At 44.2% G+C, this 15,382-nt stretch overlaps 1 protein-coding gene and 1 long non-coding RNA gene across 3 annotated transcripts in view; one reads left to right on the top strand and one right to left on the bottom strand.

Moving 5' to 3' along the window:
• Window positions 1-15,382, top strand: part of CDH16 (cadherin 16) — a 67,897-nt gene that overhangs the window by 16,017 nt on the left and 36,498 nt on the right. For both annotated transcript variants that reach the window (XM_005310892.4, XM_065567239.1), the window contains exons 4-8: window positions 845-991; window positions 2,983-3,121; window positions 6,547-6,705; window positions 12,050-12,246; window positions 14,645-14,770. In XM_005310892.4, the coding sequence (XP_005310949.3) occupies window positions 845-991; window positions 2,983-3,121; window positions 6,547-6,705; window positions 12,050-12,246; window positions 14,645-14,770 (768 nt within the window). The remainder of the gene's footprint in view (window positions 1-844; window positions 992-2,982; window positions 3,122-6,546; window positions 6,706-12,049; window positions 12,247-14,644; window positions 14,771-15,382) is intronic.
• The window catches only part of LOC135975625 (uncharacterized), an 86,272-nt gene that overhangs the window by 7,911 nt on the left and 62,979 nt on the right, over window positions 1-15,382 (bottom strand). The gene's annotated exons all lie outside the window — the stretch shown is intronic.

A 15,382-nucleotide genomic window follows, 5' to 3' on the forward strand; every position in this document is an offset into this window, starting at 1 on the left:
GACCGGATACCACTCTGTGTTTGTCTGTCTATTGTGCTTGCTTGTACATTTAAATTTTAAGCCCTGCATTTTGAGATCTATGGCTGAAAAGTGCTATACAAGAGCTAAGTATTATTGTTCTTCTTGAGACAGAGGTTTACTTATTTGACACAGATCAGCTGTTGCAAAGTGCCATGTGCACTTGCAGCTCTATGTAAAGAATAAGAATTTGTATAGTAACAGAACAGGAGCCAAAAAGCAAAAGAAATTAGAAACAAATATTAATTTAAAACTATGCAACTGTTTAACATCGTCAGCCAGAATCCCCATCTGACTAGTATGAATTTGCAAATGAGGATTGCTCTGGGTCCATGGTGGGAAAGGCCATTCCTGGATACATGTCAAGTGTTGGGCCACATAAGAAGAGCGGAGCCTCCTTCATTTGCATCATTCCCCAGTACGCCTCTCTGCCCTCCCACTTGCTGGCTCACCACAGCCTCCTGTTTTGAAAGTGGAACCTGGGGATTCAAACCTCTCCCAGAGACAAATGTCACTTCCAGATGACAATACTCTCCAGGTATCCAGTGGTAAAAGACCTCCCCATCTTCTGCCTAGTCCACAGATGTGTTGTGCTGTTTGGGCCATGCCTAGTGGTGATCTCACATTAGTATCCATGGAATCTGAGCATGAACCAAGAAGAATTAATGGCCCTTGGTGGCCAGCTATTACAAATGGCAGGCATTGCGCTTTGAGTATTAGTAGCTGTGAGGCCCCAAATGGCAAATAAGATGCATCTATTAGGAGTAAAATGTTTTCTCCTCTTTTGCTTTGCACTAACATACTCCCTTAATTACCTGATTTCCAGCTTCAGATAAACAACACGCTCAATGGTGAGGCTGACATTCAGTTGGCTGGAAATGAAGAAGGCCTATTTGGAATAGATCCAGAGTCTGGCATTCTCTACGTCAGTAGACCCCTGGACCGGGAGAAACAAGCTTTCTACACTCTTCAGGTCTGGCACACTCCGATGGCACAAGCCCCATCTCATCTCACTGCCCTACTACACCCCCCTCCCGCAGCTGTCTAATGCCATTGTCATTTGTTCTGTTGGAAGTAAATATTGCCAGATACCAAAAGGAAAAAACTCAAGGACCAACTCCTAAGACCTTCCCTCAGTTTTTATTCAGTCCTTACACTGGCAAACTCCCATGGAAATCAACAGAAGCTATGGGTGCTCTCAGCCCCTCTGAAAATCATTTCGGCCATTCATTTAGGTGCCTAAATTTGAATTTAACAACTAATGGCCTGGGCTTGGGGGGCGGAGACTGTGTCCACCTTGTTTTTGACTCCATGGAGGTCTGTCACTCTTCATTGAATCCAAGGTTTACAGACTAAATGCATTAGATCTAGTCTGCTCCAGTTGATTCAGCATTTACACAAAGTAAAGCTTATGTACAGAGTCCTGTTTACACGCTGAGCCTTACAAAACTGCATTAGTGCACTGTGCATTAATACTCTGATTACTGGCACAATGAGTTTACTTTGTACCACCTTTTACAGCAGCTTGGGCCAGATCTGGAGGTGTACTGAGCACCTATTGAGAACCGACAACTTTCACTGAATTCTACAGGAGTTACAGTAGCTCAGCACCATATCTAGACTTTCCTAAGAAACCATCTGGACTGCTTCCAGCTGGTTCTTCCTGGCCCAATCCCCTTCTCTCTAACATGTGCTCTGCTCTTAAAGGCGCAGTACCTACTCCTAACACGAGTTTCTATTTATCCTTCTTCAGATTTATTATAAGTATCTAACATCCCTCACTGCTGTTCTAATGCTCTCAACCCTGATCTAGAAACCTCCTCCCAGTGTGGCTGATGCATAAGCCTGTTTTCTGTAGGGCAGAGAATGTACTTTTTCCCACGCATGGGTTTGGTGATGTTTTTGTGTATTTGTGACAAACTGAAGTTAGACAATCATTTCAATAGACTGCCCAGCAGTAAAAGTGCTGGGCTGTTTTCTGCATATGAAATGGGAATGCCATTTAAATACAGATATCGGGTTGTCTGTCCACACAACCTTCTTTCTGGACAACTCATGGGGCAAGATTGTGGCTAGCCCTGTCTGGGTGCAGAAGAGGGTGCAAGAAACTCCCTCCCATTGTTCACCTGGTCAGGAACAACCACAGTCCCCTAACTTATGCTAGTGCTGAGGGGCTGTTAGCTCTAGTGACTGTGGTGCAAAATACCCTGAAAGGCCTGGGAGTGTGGAGTGAAGGCAAGGCTGTTCTCCCATACCCCTTCTGCACTGGCTGGGGACCTAAGTGAACAGAAGAGCAGTGTATTCTGCATCCTCACAAAAAGAAGTACAGGAGCTGTCTCTGATCAACCTCTCCCCGCAGCCACCAGAGGCATATTACCTATGTCAGCACTGAGGCCAGGTGAGGCCTGAGCCAGAGGTCACCATTCTTTATCATATAAACCTATATATTATATTTTGTTTCTTTCTGCTGCATTTTGAGTATTGCCCTCTACTGGATAGAATGAGAACTGGTCTGAGGGTCATAGACCCCTTACTGCTAACAGCTAATGGTGATTCTCCATCAGTTCAAGGGCTAGTAGCCTGTGCCTTCAGTGCAGGAGGATTTGGGTCCATTCCCCACTTTTGCAGTGAAGTTAGAGATGGCCACAATGAGCAGCACATTTGTCACTAAGAAATCATAGCTGGCTGGTGTATACACAGGGTATGTTAATCTTACTGTCATGTGTCAACAGTAAAGAATCACAACTTTCTTCTAACACTGAATAAGGAACTTTAAATAAAATAGCATTATCCCTAACCCTAGTCTAGTTTTTCCACTGCTTCTGCCTAGAACCTTCCTCAGCACCCCTCCCTCTTGGCTTCTTGTTATAGATTTACAGAAACAGTACACATACCCTCACACTAACCTTAAAAGGCAGCATGTGCAAATGAGTACTATTGAAATACATGTTCTTTTAAAATCAGGTGACAGTAAAAGATGAAGACAAGCAGCTGGTTTTTAACCCTGTAACCATAACAATAGCAGTAAAAGATGAAAATGACAACATGCCAGTCTTGACCGAGGATACGTTCTCTGGAATTCTTAGCAAAGGGACAAAGCAAGGTAACAGTGACTCCATGACTCCTTTCTATAAAGATCTATTTCATTTTTACTTGCCTCCGCCCCTTGACTCATGCCAAGGTTTTTATACAATGTGTATGCTAATCTTGGTACATTTGATGAAATGTTCCATTTTTAAGACCATCCATCCATTTATATAAATTGTATCATGTTTATATTAGAAACAACTCAGAGATTATCTGCTCTCTGAGGACGAGTGGGCTAGAGGGAAAATGAACAAGTACAAAATGGCTTCCCTCCTCAGAGATAACCATAACCATACGTGTGGATGTGAGAAGCTGAGTGCCTTTCTCTTTGGGATTAGCACATTCTTTTCATTTGTCATTTGGCCGCTATATATGCAGTAAACAAGAGAGAAAATATAGAAACCATGTGATTGCTTGTTCCATAGCCTTTTGCACAGTACAAAGCTTCCTGATCACTGATGCTCAGTAGTGAAATGTCAGGGAGGAGATAAGCAGGCTAAAAGGAGCCTATCTTAGAAGCTAGACTGTTCTATCATTAGTTTTATAGATAAAATTCACAACATATTTTTAAACAACAAACGTTATTGCCTAGCTGAGCATAAAGTCATAAAGAGAATGTTTTTAAAATGGAACCCAAGGTAATTTCAGGGCTTTCCTACAGGAAGTCAGAAAGTTTGACATGGTTAAACCATCAGATTAATCTGCCTGTGCATCTAAGTCCTCATGTCAACAAAGACATTTGAATGTGATCTAGGCTATCAAACACAGAGAAAAGTTTCCTGAAAATTTACTCCCTCCAAAGTCAGGCATCTCAGTGAAATGAGGTATCTTCCAGCTGATATGTCATGGTGGCATGAGATGACAAGGGGCTGGACTAGATGACCTCTTGAAGTCCCTTCTAGCCCTAAATTTCTATGATTCTATGACACAGGGGCCAAACTCAGCTCTCATAGACACTAGTGCAACCCCCCCTTGGCTCAGCATCTCCACTGAGTACATGCAAGTTGCTCTGGGACATCTCCTGAGCTGTGATATCTTGTGGTAGATGCTGAGGTACTTTGCACTTACAGCCTCTCAGCTGATGATCTCAAAAAGCTTCACAAACATTAAACCTCACAATGCCCCTGTGGAAAAGCTGAGTGAAAACAAGGCACAGTGGGTAAGTGTCTCAAATTGGGCACCTTGAACTGAGGTATCCAACATTAGTGGACACTTCTGAACACTTAGGCCTAAATTGCTCGCCCAGTACCATAGAGAGGCCAAGATCAGAAAAGATGTGTAAGGTGAGTTCCCTTACACCAACAGACTCCCTTAGCACTACCTACATCCACTCTACCAAGGCCAAAGAGGTCTAAGTAGGGGTAACCCCCACCCTATTTTAACTTACACTTCTGGCTCCTCTGCATAAGGATGAGTCTTGAGAAGATTAAAAAAAAAATCACATTTTAAGCTTCAAGTGGTGACAGGGCAAGTTGTATTTTAATGTTAGCCGGTTGAGGTGAACCCCAAAGGGGGAGTTCAATGGGTTGCTTCTATCTGCTAATGTGTGTTAAAACCCATCTTATCCTATCTACAGTAAAGTTTTAAAACATGTTAGCAAGCACCCTTTTAAAAACACTGCTCGTCCTTGCCCAGCATACCCTAAGAGGGTCTAGGTTAAACACTGAGTTGGTTCTCCACTGACTTCACCCCCTGCAAAGTGAAAGCGAAGGAGGTGTAAAAAGCTCCCATCTAAGAAAGGTAGCATTTTATGCTAATACAGGTGTCAGTCAGGACAGCAGGTAAGAGGCCGTGGTACTTACACTACTGAAAATCAGCTGTAGCTCCATTGAACTCCACTGGCTTATATTGCTGTAAAGCAGGTGTAAATAAGAGGAGAATAAGGCCCTTAATTAATAATACAATTTCTTTGTCTGAAATCTGTAGTTGCCTTAAGTGTGACAGCTTCCTCAATGCATTCATTTGGGTTGCTTTGGTTGTGCGGCTTTGTATCATATCCCAGGAGGGGGTTCTTGACAACAGCATTCTTTGTACTGTAGAATGTTATAAAAAGTTTGGAGTGCATTTCCATATGATTGCGAAAGCCATGGAAGCAATCTCATGCTGCAGTAACAGGTTTCACAGTGTGAAGACTAAATGAGTTTTAATGGGTACTTGTCATTTGCTACAATTTGTCACAAAAACTGAGGACTGAGGAAAACAGGCAGAGAACTATATTACTGCAATCTGAATGCGTTACTGGCATTTAACCTAACAACATTTTCCTGATTCTATTTTCCAATTTGTATTAATCCAACTGTTAACCCTTATGCGACCATAGTTTCCCCCACTACACGGTAACAGGAACATAGCAGAAGTATTGAGTCTGATGGTTCGTACCCCTCATCCCCGGGAATGATCCTTAAAGACATTATTGGACCATCATTATGGCTTATCCAGGAAGGAAGGGAACTAGGTCAGCGGGCAGGTGCTTGGGACTCTGTCAATGTCTGTCTGTGTTTGTTAACCCGCCAAATGACTGTGATGACAGTGTGACATCAGCACTTTATGAATACTGATTGTATAATCCATGAACCAATTCCTGCTCTCCACTCTCTGTCTTACCCCACTTACACAAGGGGTAAAACCAAGGCAGAACTTGGCTCTACTCTGACCACGTCTTAAAGACAGTCAGCTCTGGTGTTCTTGAATCAGGCCTCAAAAATATGAGATTGTCTTAAAAATCATGAGATTAAAAATAAAATAATAATAAATAATAATAAATAATAATACTGGGTGGGGGTGGAGGGGGTTATATTTGCCTTCCAGTTTCTGAGCCTTTAGGGTGCACTTAAGTCACATTTTCAAACTTGTTTCTGCCACCATGCATGCTAGACATTTACTCTTTCCCAGCTGAGAGCCTCACTTGATCAAATGCTTCCAGGGGTCGGTGCTTTAAGAAAAACACCAACTACAGGGAGGGCTGGAAACACGGAACCTGTAAAAGGGGGATCATAAGGAATGTTGTGAGGTTAAACTCATTGGTTGTACAGGACTCCAAGTGCCTTGCATAGAAGGTGCTACATAACTGCAAAGCATTTATTATTCCAGATCATGTATGGTAGCCATATGAAGGATCCATGGAATTTAAAATCTTAATTGATGTAAGTTTACAAAAGAAACTAGTATTCTAGCATGACTACACAAAGGGAGGTTAAATAAAGCAACTGAGGGGAAGTTACACACACTATATTTATGCTGTCACCTTCACATGAAAAAAAAAAACACATATAAAATGCCTATAGTCACAACACAGTTAAATTGATTCTAGATAGGAAGAGTCAAGTTAAGGAAGGAGAATTGAAATTCTGTGACAGAAAGCATTTTTCATGTTGAATTAAAATGTTTTTTTAGATAAACCATTGTGCCACCAAACCCAATCTGTGATCTTTCTAAATCCAGGAACGTCTTTCATGCGGGTCAGTGCTATTGACTTGGATGACCCTTCCACACCAAATGCTGATCTACGGTATAAAATCCTCACTCAGACTCCAAGCCAACCCTTAGAGAATATGTTCCAGGTAGATTCAAGGACAGGGGCTATTTCATTATCTGCAGAAGGTAAGATAACACTGGGTTGCTTTGTCCTTTGTATTGAAGTGTCTGAATACTTCTGATCTTAAGGTTGAAGGGCCTGAGGTCAGTTGCCTCCTTTTGTGTGCATACCCGGGGAAAGCAAGCAGGCACTCCTTTTGAGAGCTGGCACCTATATTGTTTATGTACCAATAGACTGGAAAGCCTCATTGCATATGCAAGTCTATTTCACATGTAACTCACTCTGCTGATAAGGCTTCTGGATAGTCAAATTTCTACACAATGGAAAAGTAACAGAGTGCAATATCCACTCCATGACGAAACTCCTTGTTAAATTTTTATATATTACATTTCCAAGAGCTTCCCATACCTTTGACAAAATAGGGAAGCCCCTTCCAAGAGTCTCCACCAGGACTCTGATTCAGATTTTTAAATCATCTAAATAGTGCCAATCTAATCCCATCACATTACTCATTTTAGTATCACTTCATCATAACCTCCAAGTTGACTAGATTGTCTACTATCCTGGATGGAGTCCCTGCTATGGGTTTCCCGTTGCCTTTCGACTGTGCCACCAGGCTACCCAGTTATATTGCTGTACTGTAGGAAACTATTTAATCACACAGATTTCTACCTGGTTTGTGATTAAAATCCTTTCTGCATGGAACCAGGTTTTATTTTGTACTAGATTTTTCTGAAACTGCAGATTATAAAATACAGCTGAGCACTTAAACATTGTTACCCTTGTAAAATACAGCCAGATGCTTTGTATACACCCACATACTGCATGGCCGGTAATGACAGGCTGTAGTCGTGGTTTTGTAGTGCAATGAACGGTCCTTTAGAAATTCACTTTGTGCACATACCAGCAGTCGTTGTGAACTGGATGAAAGAGGCTACAAAGACTAAGCCCATGTGAATGTAACAGTCAGAAAAATCAGGAAAGTGCAGCTAAATTAAGTCAATACAAATGGAGAGGGGATTAAATCAATCTTTACTGCTTTTTTAAACCCATAATTCGATTCATGGCACAAGTTGTGCCTAACCTATTAATTGATATCAATGGGGAGTGGAGAACCAAATGGCTTAAGAGAAAAATAACTCTTGTAAAAAGCCTAGAAGAAAATAGAATAATATTAAATGTTGGCAAAGAGAAGTCCTTAATAGGTTAAATGTCTGCTGCTCCCCCACAACAGAATACCCAGCTTTAGAGTTTTTTCATCCCCTGCTACAACAGCTGAAGAAGGAATCTTCTTGTGTGGGTTTCAATGGATATTACTCTTAGCAGGTCCTGTTGGCTTAGACTTTCCTTTCTTTTCTAACTGCCATGTGTTGTAGAATATTGTCTAACCAAAGAGACTATTTCCATGATTTTAATTAAAGTATGAAGATGGGTTATTATAGAGTAAAATTCCCTCTAAAATACAGGAATAAATAGAGCAGCAAGTAGAAAATAACAAAAACAAGAAAGAGATAGTGGGGCCAGATTTACAGAGGTCTGCATGAGAAAAGATACAATTGTTTCAACAGCACGTGCAAATGTTTGTGTTACACTACATCATAATTGCTTATGAAGCTGCAGGAGCTGGTCGTTTGTGCATGGCGTTACTGCAGTAGTGCAGTGAATGCACACAATTTAGGTGTGCAAATGCAAGACCTAGGTCTGAAAACCAGGCCCTGGTTTTACTTACTACTTTTATTTTTACATTTTTAAATGCTAGATAGGAGTGGCTACTGTATGTAACGTACACTTGAAAGCAAGCCCAAGGCTGAGATAGTAGCTCTAAGTGTTTTTATGAGACTGAGGTTCAAGATCTGCCTTGAAAAATAGTGAGTGGTCATCTCCTCGGAGAGCTCTTGTCTGCATCTTAGATAAAAGCTAAAGGTCACAGGGGCAATCAGGAAACAGAGACCAACCATGGAGATTTGTTTGCTTCACTTATGTCTGAGCTCTGTTTTAATTAGACTAATCAAAATGCATGTATTGAGTCCAGCAGCAAACCCATAATGAGGCAGGGTCAGCTGAACTGAGGCCTAGAGGCCTACGGAGGCATCTATTCAAGCACTGTTCCCAAAGTGTCTGAAATACATTTTACAGGGAATTGACTTTCATTGTGCTAAAAAGAGTTTAGTTATGGAACACAGCCTCCTTAAAACAGAGACCAGGGGAAGCAGGCTGAGGAACTTCCATTTTTATTTATTTATTCATTTATTTGACTCCTAGTCCTATTATTTTTCCTACTGAAAACGCAATCTGAGATAAGCCTTAGGACAGGGATCTCAAACACACGGGCCGCTATTTGCTGTGGCCCTCCAAGCTCCCCGCCCCCTCCAGAGTTATTTCCTGCGGCTGCCAAGCTCCCCTCCTCCGCTGGCCCCTCCCCCCCAGTGTGCCGTGTCCCCGCTCCTCTGCCTACCTCCAGGCGCTTAGCGCTCAGGGGAGGAGGCGGAGCAGGGGTGGGGATTTGGGGAAGGGGATGGAATGGGGCAGGGAGGGGCGGAATTGGGGGTGGGGACTTTGGGGAAGGGATGGGAAGAGGCGGGGTAGGCGCAGGGCCTCATGGAAGGGGTGGAGTGCGGGCGGGGCTGGGGCGGAGGAGGGGGGGCTTTTGTATCTTTATATGAAAAGGTGTCAGTGATGCGGCCCTCGGGCCAATGTACTTAGGGTTACCATATTTCAGCGAGCAAAAAAGAGGACGGGAGGAGCCCCGCCCTAGCCCCGCCCCTGCCCCTCCCACTTCCCGCCCCCCCCATACCTCCCAACCCTCCCCCCGTTCCTTGTCCCCTGACTACCCCCTCCTGGGACCCCTGCCCCTAACTGCCCCCCAGGACTATCTAAGCCTCCCTGCCTCTTGTCCCCTGACTGCCCCAACCTTTATCCACACCCCCACCCCCAGACAGACCCCTGGGACTCCCACGCCCCATCCAACCACTCCCCACCCACTGACAGCCCCCCCCCAGAACTCCCAACCCATCTAAACCCCTCTGCTCCCTGTCCCCTGACTGCTCCGATCCCTCTCCGCACTCCTGCCCCCTGACAGCCCCCCCCAGAACTCCCAACCCATCTAAACCCCTCTGCTCCCTGTCCCCTGACTGCTCCGATCCCTCTCTCCACTCCTGCCCCCTGACAGCTCCCCCCCAGAACTCCCAGCCCCCTACCCCCCCCCGCTCCTTGTCCCCTAACTGCCCCCTCCTAAGACCCCCCCCAACTGCCCCCCAGGACCCTACCCCCTACCTGTACCCTGACTGCCCAAAACTTTCTCCACTCCCCCCAAAAAGCCCCCCCCGTTTCTTGACCTCCACCTCCAGAACCTTCCTGCCCCCTGACCTCCTTACCCTGCTGCTCAGAACAGAGTGTTGGGCTCTGTGCAGCCGAGCCGGACACGTGGCTGAGCTCCCCTGCACAACAAAACCCGGTCTGGCCCTGCACAACAAAACCCGGTCTGGCCCTGCACAGTGTTGCTGGACTGGGCTGCAAGGGAGCTGCTGGCTCAGAATGCAGGGCGGATCCGGCTCCTCTACAGCTGCTCCTGAGTCCAGCCCAGGACTTCCCTGCAGCCCTCCCAGCCACTCTCTGCTAATCCCGGACATTGTGAGTGCTTTACAAATTCCCCCCGGACGCTATTTTTAGCACACAAAAGGAGGACATGTCCGGGGAAATCCGGACGTATGGTAACCCTAAATGTACTAGTCCTCATGTGGCCCTCCTGGTGATTTGAGTTTGAGATCCTTGCCTTAGGGCCTCTGGTGTGGGACCTCTGCCTTTCCCCAGGAACCCTAACAGTACTGCTCCTTGGATTCACATCCTGCTTCACTCAAGCACTCAGGGGCAGCCCTTTTGAGTATTGGCTGCTTTTGGTTGGGATCGCTTGAGGGTTTAGACCCTCATGTCCAACTTGACAGATCTGTAAAGCGGGAAGGGCTGTTTAAAGTAAATCTGGGAGCCCGTGCAAAGCCAGCCCTTACTAAAAGGCCCAAGAGTCAATATGTGAATGTCTCCTCTCCATAACCTGCTCCATACTTCCCTGCCATCCCAGCAAGGGGGACTCATTCGCACGTAGACTGGGCTGGCTCCAGGCACCAGTGCAGCAAGCAGGTGCTTGGGGCGGCCAACGGAAAGGGGCGGCACGTCCGGGTCTTCGGTGGCAATTCAGCTGCGGGTCCCTCAGGCCCTCTCAGAGGGAAGGACCTACCGCTGAATTGCTGCTGAAGAATGAAGCGGCAGTGGTAGAGCTGCCGCCGAAGTGCTGCCGATCGCGGCTTTTTTTTTTGCCGCCGCTTGGGGCAGCAAAAACGCTGGAGCCGGCCCTGACTGGGGTGGTGGTAAGGTAATAATGAATGGGTTCAGATCTGGAGTGTGGGTTTGTGACAAGAATTAGGGAAGGAGGGAATGGTGGTTTTCGGTTAAAGAAGAGTAATGTGGGGAAGCGTGTGACATGCCCCAGCCAGGGCTACACTACAGTGAGAAACATCCTGAAGTTATTTTCCCGCAAAGCTGTTGGTCTGCATGAAGCAAATTGACATCAACCCCCTTCAGCACTAGAGTGTGAGCAGCCAACATCACACCAATGGATGGTGGGGGCCAAAGACCCTAGGACCCAATACCGCTAAAGATGTGGCAGAAGTGGGTGAATGGGCCCTAATGAGCAGGAACAGGATAGTCCTAATGAGAGCCACTGGAAGCCCTTTATCCTGACTTTCTGCAATGGGATGAAGTCATGTGCTACATCGCAGACAGCACAGTTAGTCTGTCATGGGAAATTTGTGGAACACATTGCAGGTAAGTGATGGCAAATTCAGGTCAAAGCAGAATTGCCACCCAGCCCTGAGCAGAATGGGTGATTCACCTTGAATTCTTCCCTGGCTCCAACTCTCATTTTTCCCTTTCACCTACCTCCTTGCCACATCCCTCCCCAGGGAGTCCAAACACATCATCTCCCTCCCTTGGCTGGTTCTTCTACAGTCTGCGGCTCTTGGATGGTCTGCCCCAGGCAATACTGCTTCCTGTGGCTTTCAGCAGCAGAAACCACCTTTGAGAGAAGATTTAACAGAAAATATCCCACCACTACCAGTGACAAAAGATGATATCAGGGATACAATGTACTTCCCACTTATCACCCGCAGGGGAAGCAGAGGCGGCACGTCTACCCCTGACTTTGTGGGAATGGCAAAGCTGAAGTTAGTGTGAGTCATGGGCGGGTAGGATATAGGAACCCACAGAATCCCTGACCCCCACTGCAAACTAACTGGCCTAGTTGTTTGGCCTAACCTACCAAAGAAGAGGGGGCCAGTTTTCATGTCCCCCGTCCAGTTTTTATGTTTCTGCTAAAGGATATAAAAATGTATTTGACAAAATTCTCTTTATTTGCAGGTAGCTCTTTGCTAGACTCATCCCAGGTCAGCAATTATAAACTAGTTGTGCAAGTTAAAGACCTAGGAAATCAGTCTTTGGGATATCGTGCATTAGCGAACGTTGAAATTGCAGTTGTGGAGAACACCTGGATAACCCCAAGTCCCGTTCTCCTTCAAGAACACCTAAATGTAACTTATCCAAAGAAGATTTCAAAGGTGAGTCAAGGAAGCAGATTTTTCAAATTCATGTTACTTGGCTGAATTAACATCACACCCCTTAGAACGATTTCTGAGCGCTCTCCTGCATTAGTAGGATAGGCTTTGATCCTACAAACTCTTATGCATGTGAGCAACCTTGGGTATATGAATAGTCCCAGTGAACTCAATAATATTACTTACACGTGCACTTACAGACTGCAGCCATGGAGTGTAGCTTCCTTATGAAAGGATTGTTGTGGTCAAAAAGCTAAAAAGCCCAAGTAAAACCATCATGGCAGTAGGCTGAGTTTAATTAGGAGTACTGAAAAGGGTTCTTGTTCTGTGATCTTAAAGTGATGACTGATGGATGTGTGCTTCATCCATGCCATAGTATTAAACACCATTGGTTTTTCAGACTGCCATATCTATTTATCAAAGTGTCAAAGCTCAACACCAGTGTTTGCCATTCATACCCTTACACACACAATAGCTGATATCACTGTTGGATTTCCCCAGCTTTCTTCATCCAACCCTGCCTGATTTCCTGTAAAGCTCTCCCCATTCCAGCACTTCCAGAAATGCAGCGCTGTTGCTGTGTAATGTATGGACAGAAACCTGCTGTGGTTCTGTTTACTGGAACTCTGAAGGGAATCCCTCAGGAATGAACAGATGAAGAGTGTAAAAAAAAGTTGCTTAAAATAACATTCTTATTTTAAACACTGCTCACAGACTGCACTGTCTCTCCTACTCTCCTCTGGTGGCTAGTCAAGAAATGCAGTAAGGGAGCGTTCAGCCACACAACTCCATGTACATAGTTTGGGAATAGAATCATATGGGTTAAGAAGCATGAAAGCTAAACAAAGTCATCCAAGAAACATTAGTGCTAGCATAAATAAATGGATGTTTAAATTAGAATACGGCCTCCATAATGGCTTCTCCCGTTATTTTGAGACTTGATGAAGCATTACACACATCCCATTTATAAGAGTTACCATTCCACTTTCTCCTTGTTAGGAACTGTTCTGCACCCATGGAGCTGAAAGGGTTTATGCTTGTAAAAACAACTGACAGGTAATATTTTACCAGGGCTGTGCAGTCTAAACAAAAGTGTTTGTATCTACAACATTTCTATGGCAACAGTAAAAAATTGCTCTGAGTTTGCTTGTCCACTTTCCCTTATAATATCTGGCCTAAGACAGTTTATCACTTTTTGCTGGTATTATATTGCAGATCTTTTTAGCTCTAGTAATTTAATTTTGGATTTAAATCAATCTGAAGTGATTTAACTTTCAGTCTGCTAAAGGATGCCAGGCAAATCTTTCGCTGATTTGATTCTGCTTTGGCTTGAGAGGATGTACAGATTATACCATAGAACTACAAGGAAACCTGTCCCAAAGCTTTATAAGAATTTCAGTTATTTTTAGCATCCAGCGATCAAAGCATTATTAGCCATTTGAATTTAATGGATATAAATGTTGAGTGGGGTACAGTGGACATTTGCCATCTCTTGTCTGCAGCCTGACTAACAATGATATAACCTTATAGTGCTTGTCACTGAAGGATCTCAAAGTACACTTACAAACATTAAGTATTTAAGCCTTGCAGCACTCCAAAGGGCAGGTAGGCAACTACTGCCTATTTCACAGTAACAGAGGCATAGGGGCTAGGGAAGACCTGATTTTTAGAGGTGATGAAGACTCATAAATCTAATTAAAGTCAATGGGAGCTGCTCAGCCTTGAAAAATCAGGCCCTGAGTGACTTGCCAAAGGCCATACGATAATCTGACAGTATTGAGGATAGAGTCCAATTCTCTTGATTCCCAGAACTATGCTGTAGCCAGCAGGCTACATCTGTACAGCACTTGCAGATAATATAAATTGTTTTTAAAATCTCTTGTGGCAAAGTATCATGGCACAATTTCCAACCACAGCTGCTTTAAAGACAGATACTACACGTTGTCTAGGTGTCAGAGCAATGCTGCTTGTTACACGCCCCCATGACTGCCTTTTAAAAAATGAACATAATTTTAAAGAAAGGTGCTGGGCTGGTAACTCCAGAGATCAACAGCCTCCATTTATCCATCAAACAGGGAAACTGTGCAAACAACCCCATGCTGCTCTGCCAATATGCCTCAACACAGATCTGAATGGAAGACTTATAGGGTGAGAAGGCAGTTCATTTTCTATGTATAGTCAATCTCTTGTTTCTCTTCTCAGACTGCCAACAAATATGCCAATTAGTGATCATTGTGATAGTGACTATGGGTGATCTCTTGTCCACTAGGACTGAACTGAGACCACCAACTTGTTTCATCGGCGCACATTCTGGAGATGGAGCCTTTCTTATTTTATTGCCATTTCCTGTGAAATTTGGAATACTTGTCATTTCTGTGGCTGTCTGTCCCCTTGATTCCAGGTTAACTGGAATAGCAGAGAAGTCCATTACTATCTGAAGGAGAGCTTCCCTCAAGGCCTTTTTTCAATTGACCTAGAAGGGAATATCTATGTGACACGAGCACTGGACAGAGAAAGCCAAGCAGAGGTACGTATGAATATAACGATCAGTTAGGGAGTTTAGCTTAATAAATCCAAAGTTTCAGTACCCAACCCTTAATTAGCACTTGAAGATTTGACTAACGAGAAAATTCACTAGATACTTATTCATTAACAAACCTGCATGTATGTGAAACAGAACCTTAAAGTTAGAACCATGCAGTTAGAACCATGCAACTAGAATCTATCTATTTATGTACTTATATGGCCCTCATCACTGGGAGGTAGGGAAGTACTATTATCCCCATTTTACAGATAGATAGGGAAATAAGGCATGGGCTAGATTAAGTGACTTGCCCAAGTTCATATAGGAAGTCTGTAGTTGAACCAGGAGTTAAACCTACAGTTTCCTATCCCCTAGACTAGCTTTCCTCGCTCATTAGTGATAGGCTCTGCTATTGTTTACACCAGTGCACCTCGAACATCTTTATACTCCACCTTCAGCAAACTCCCAAATATAAATAAGCCAGTATTTTGTTTTTCTTTCATCCAAATACAATGGACTGCATTAATACGGTCTGTCTTTGTATGCCAGTATCACTCTGACCTCTGCTTGTTCATGTAGTTGTTCCCAGTGGGCTAAATCTTAAGATCTTCAGCC

This window comes from Chrysemys picta, chromosome 14 (assembly GCF_011386835.1).
Source record: "Chrysemys picta bellii isolate R12L10 chromosome 14, ASM1138683v2, whole genome shotgun sequence".
In the NCBI taxonomy this organism is placed as follows: domain Eukaryota; kingdom Metazoa; phylum Chordata; order Testudines; family Emydidae; genus Chrysemys; species Chrysemys picta.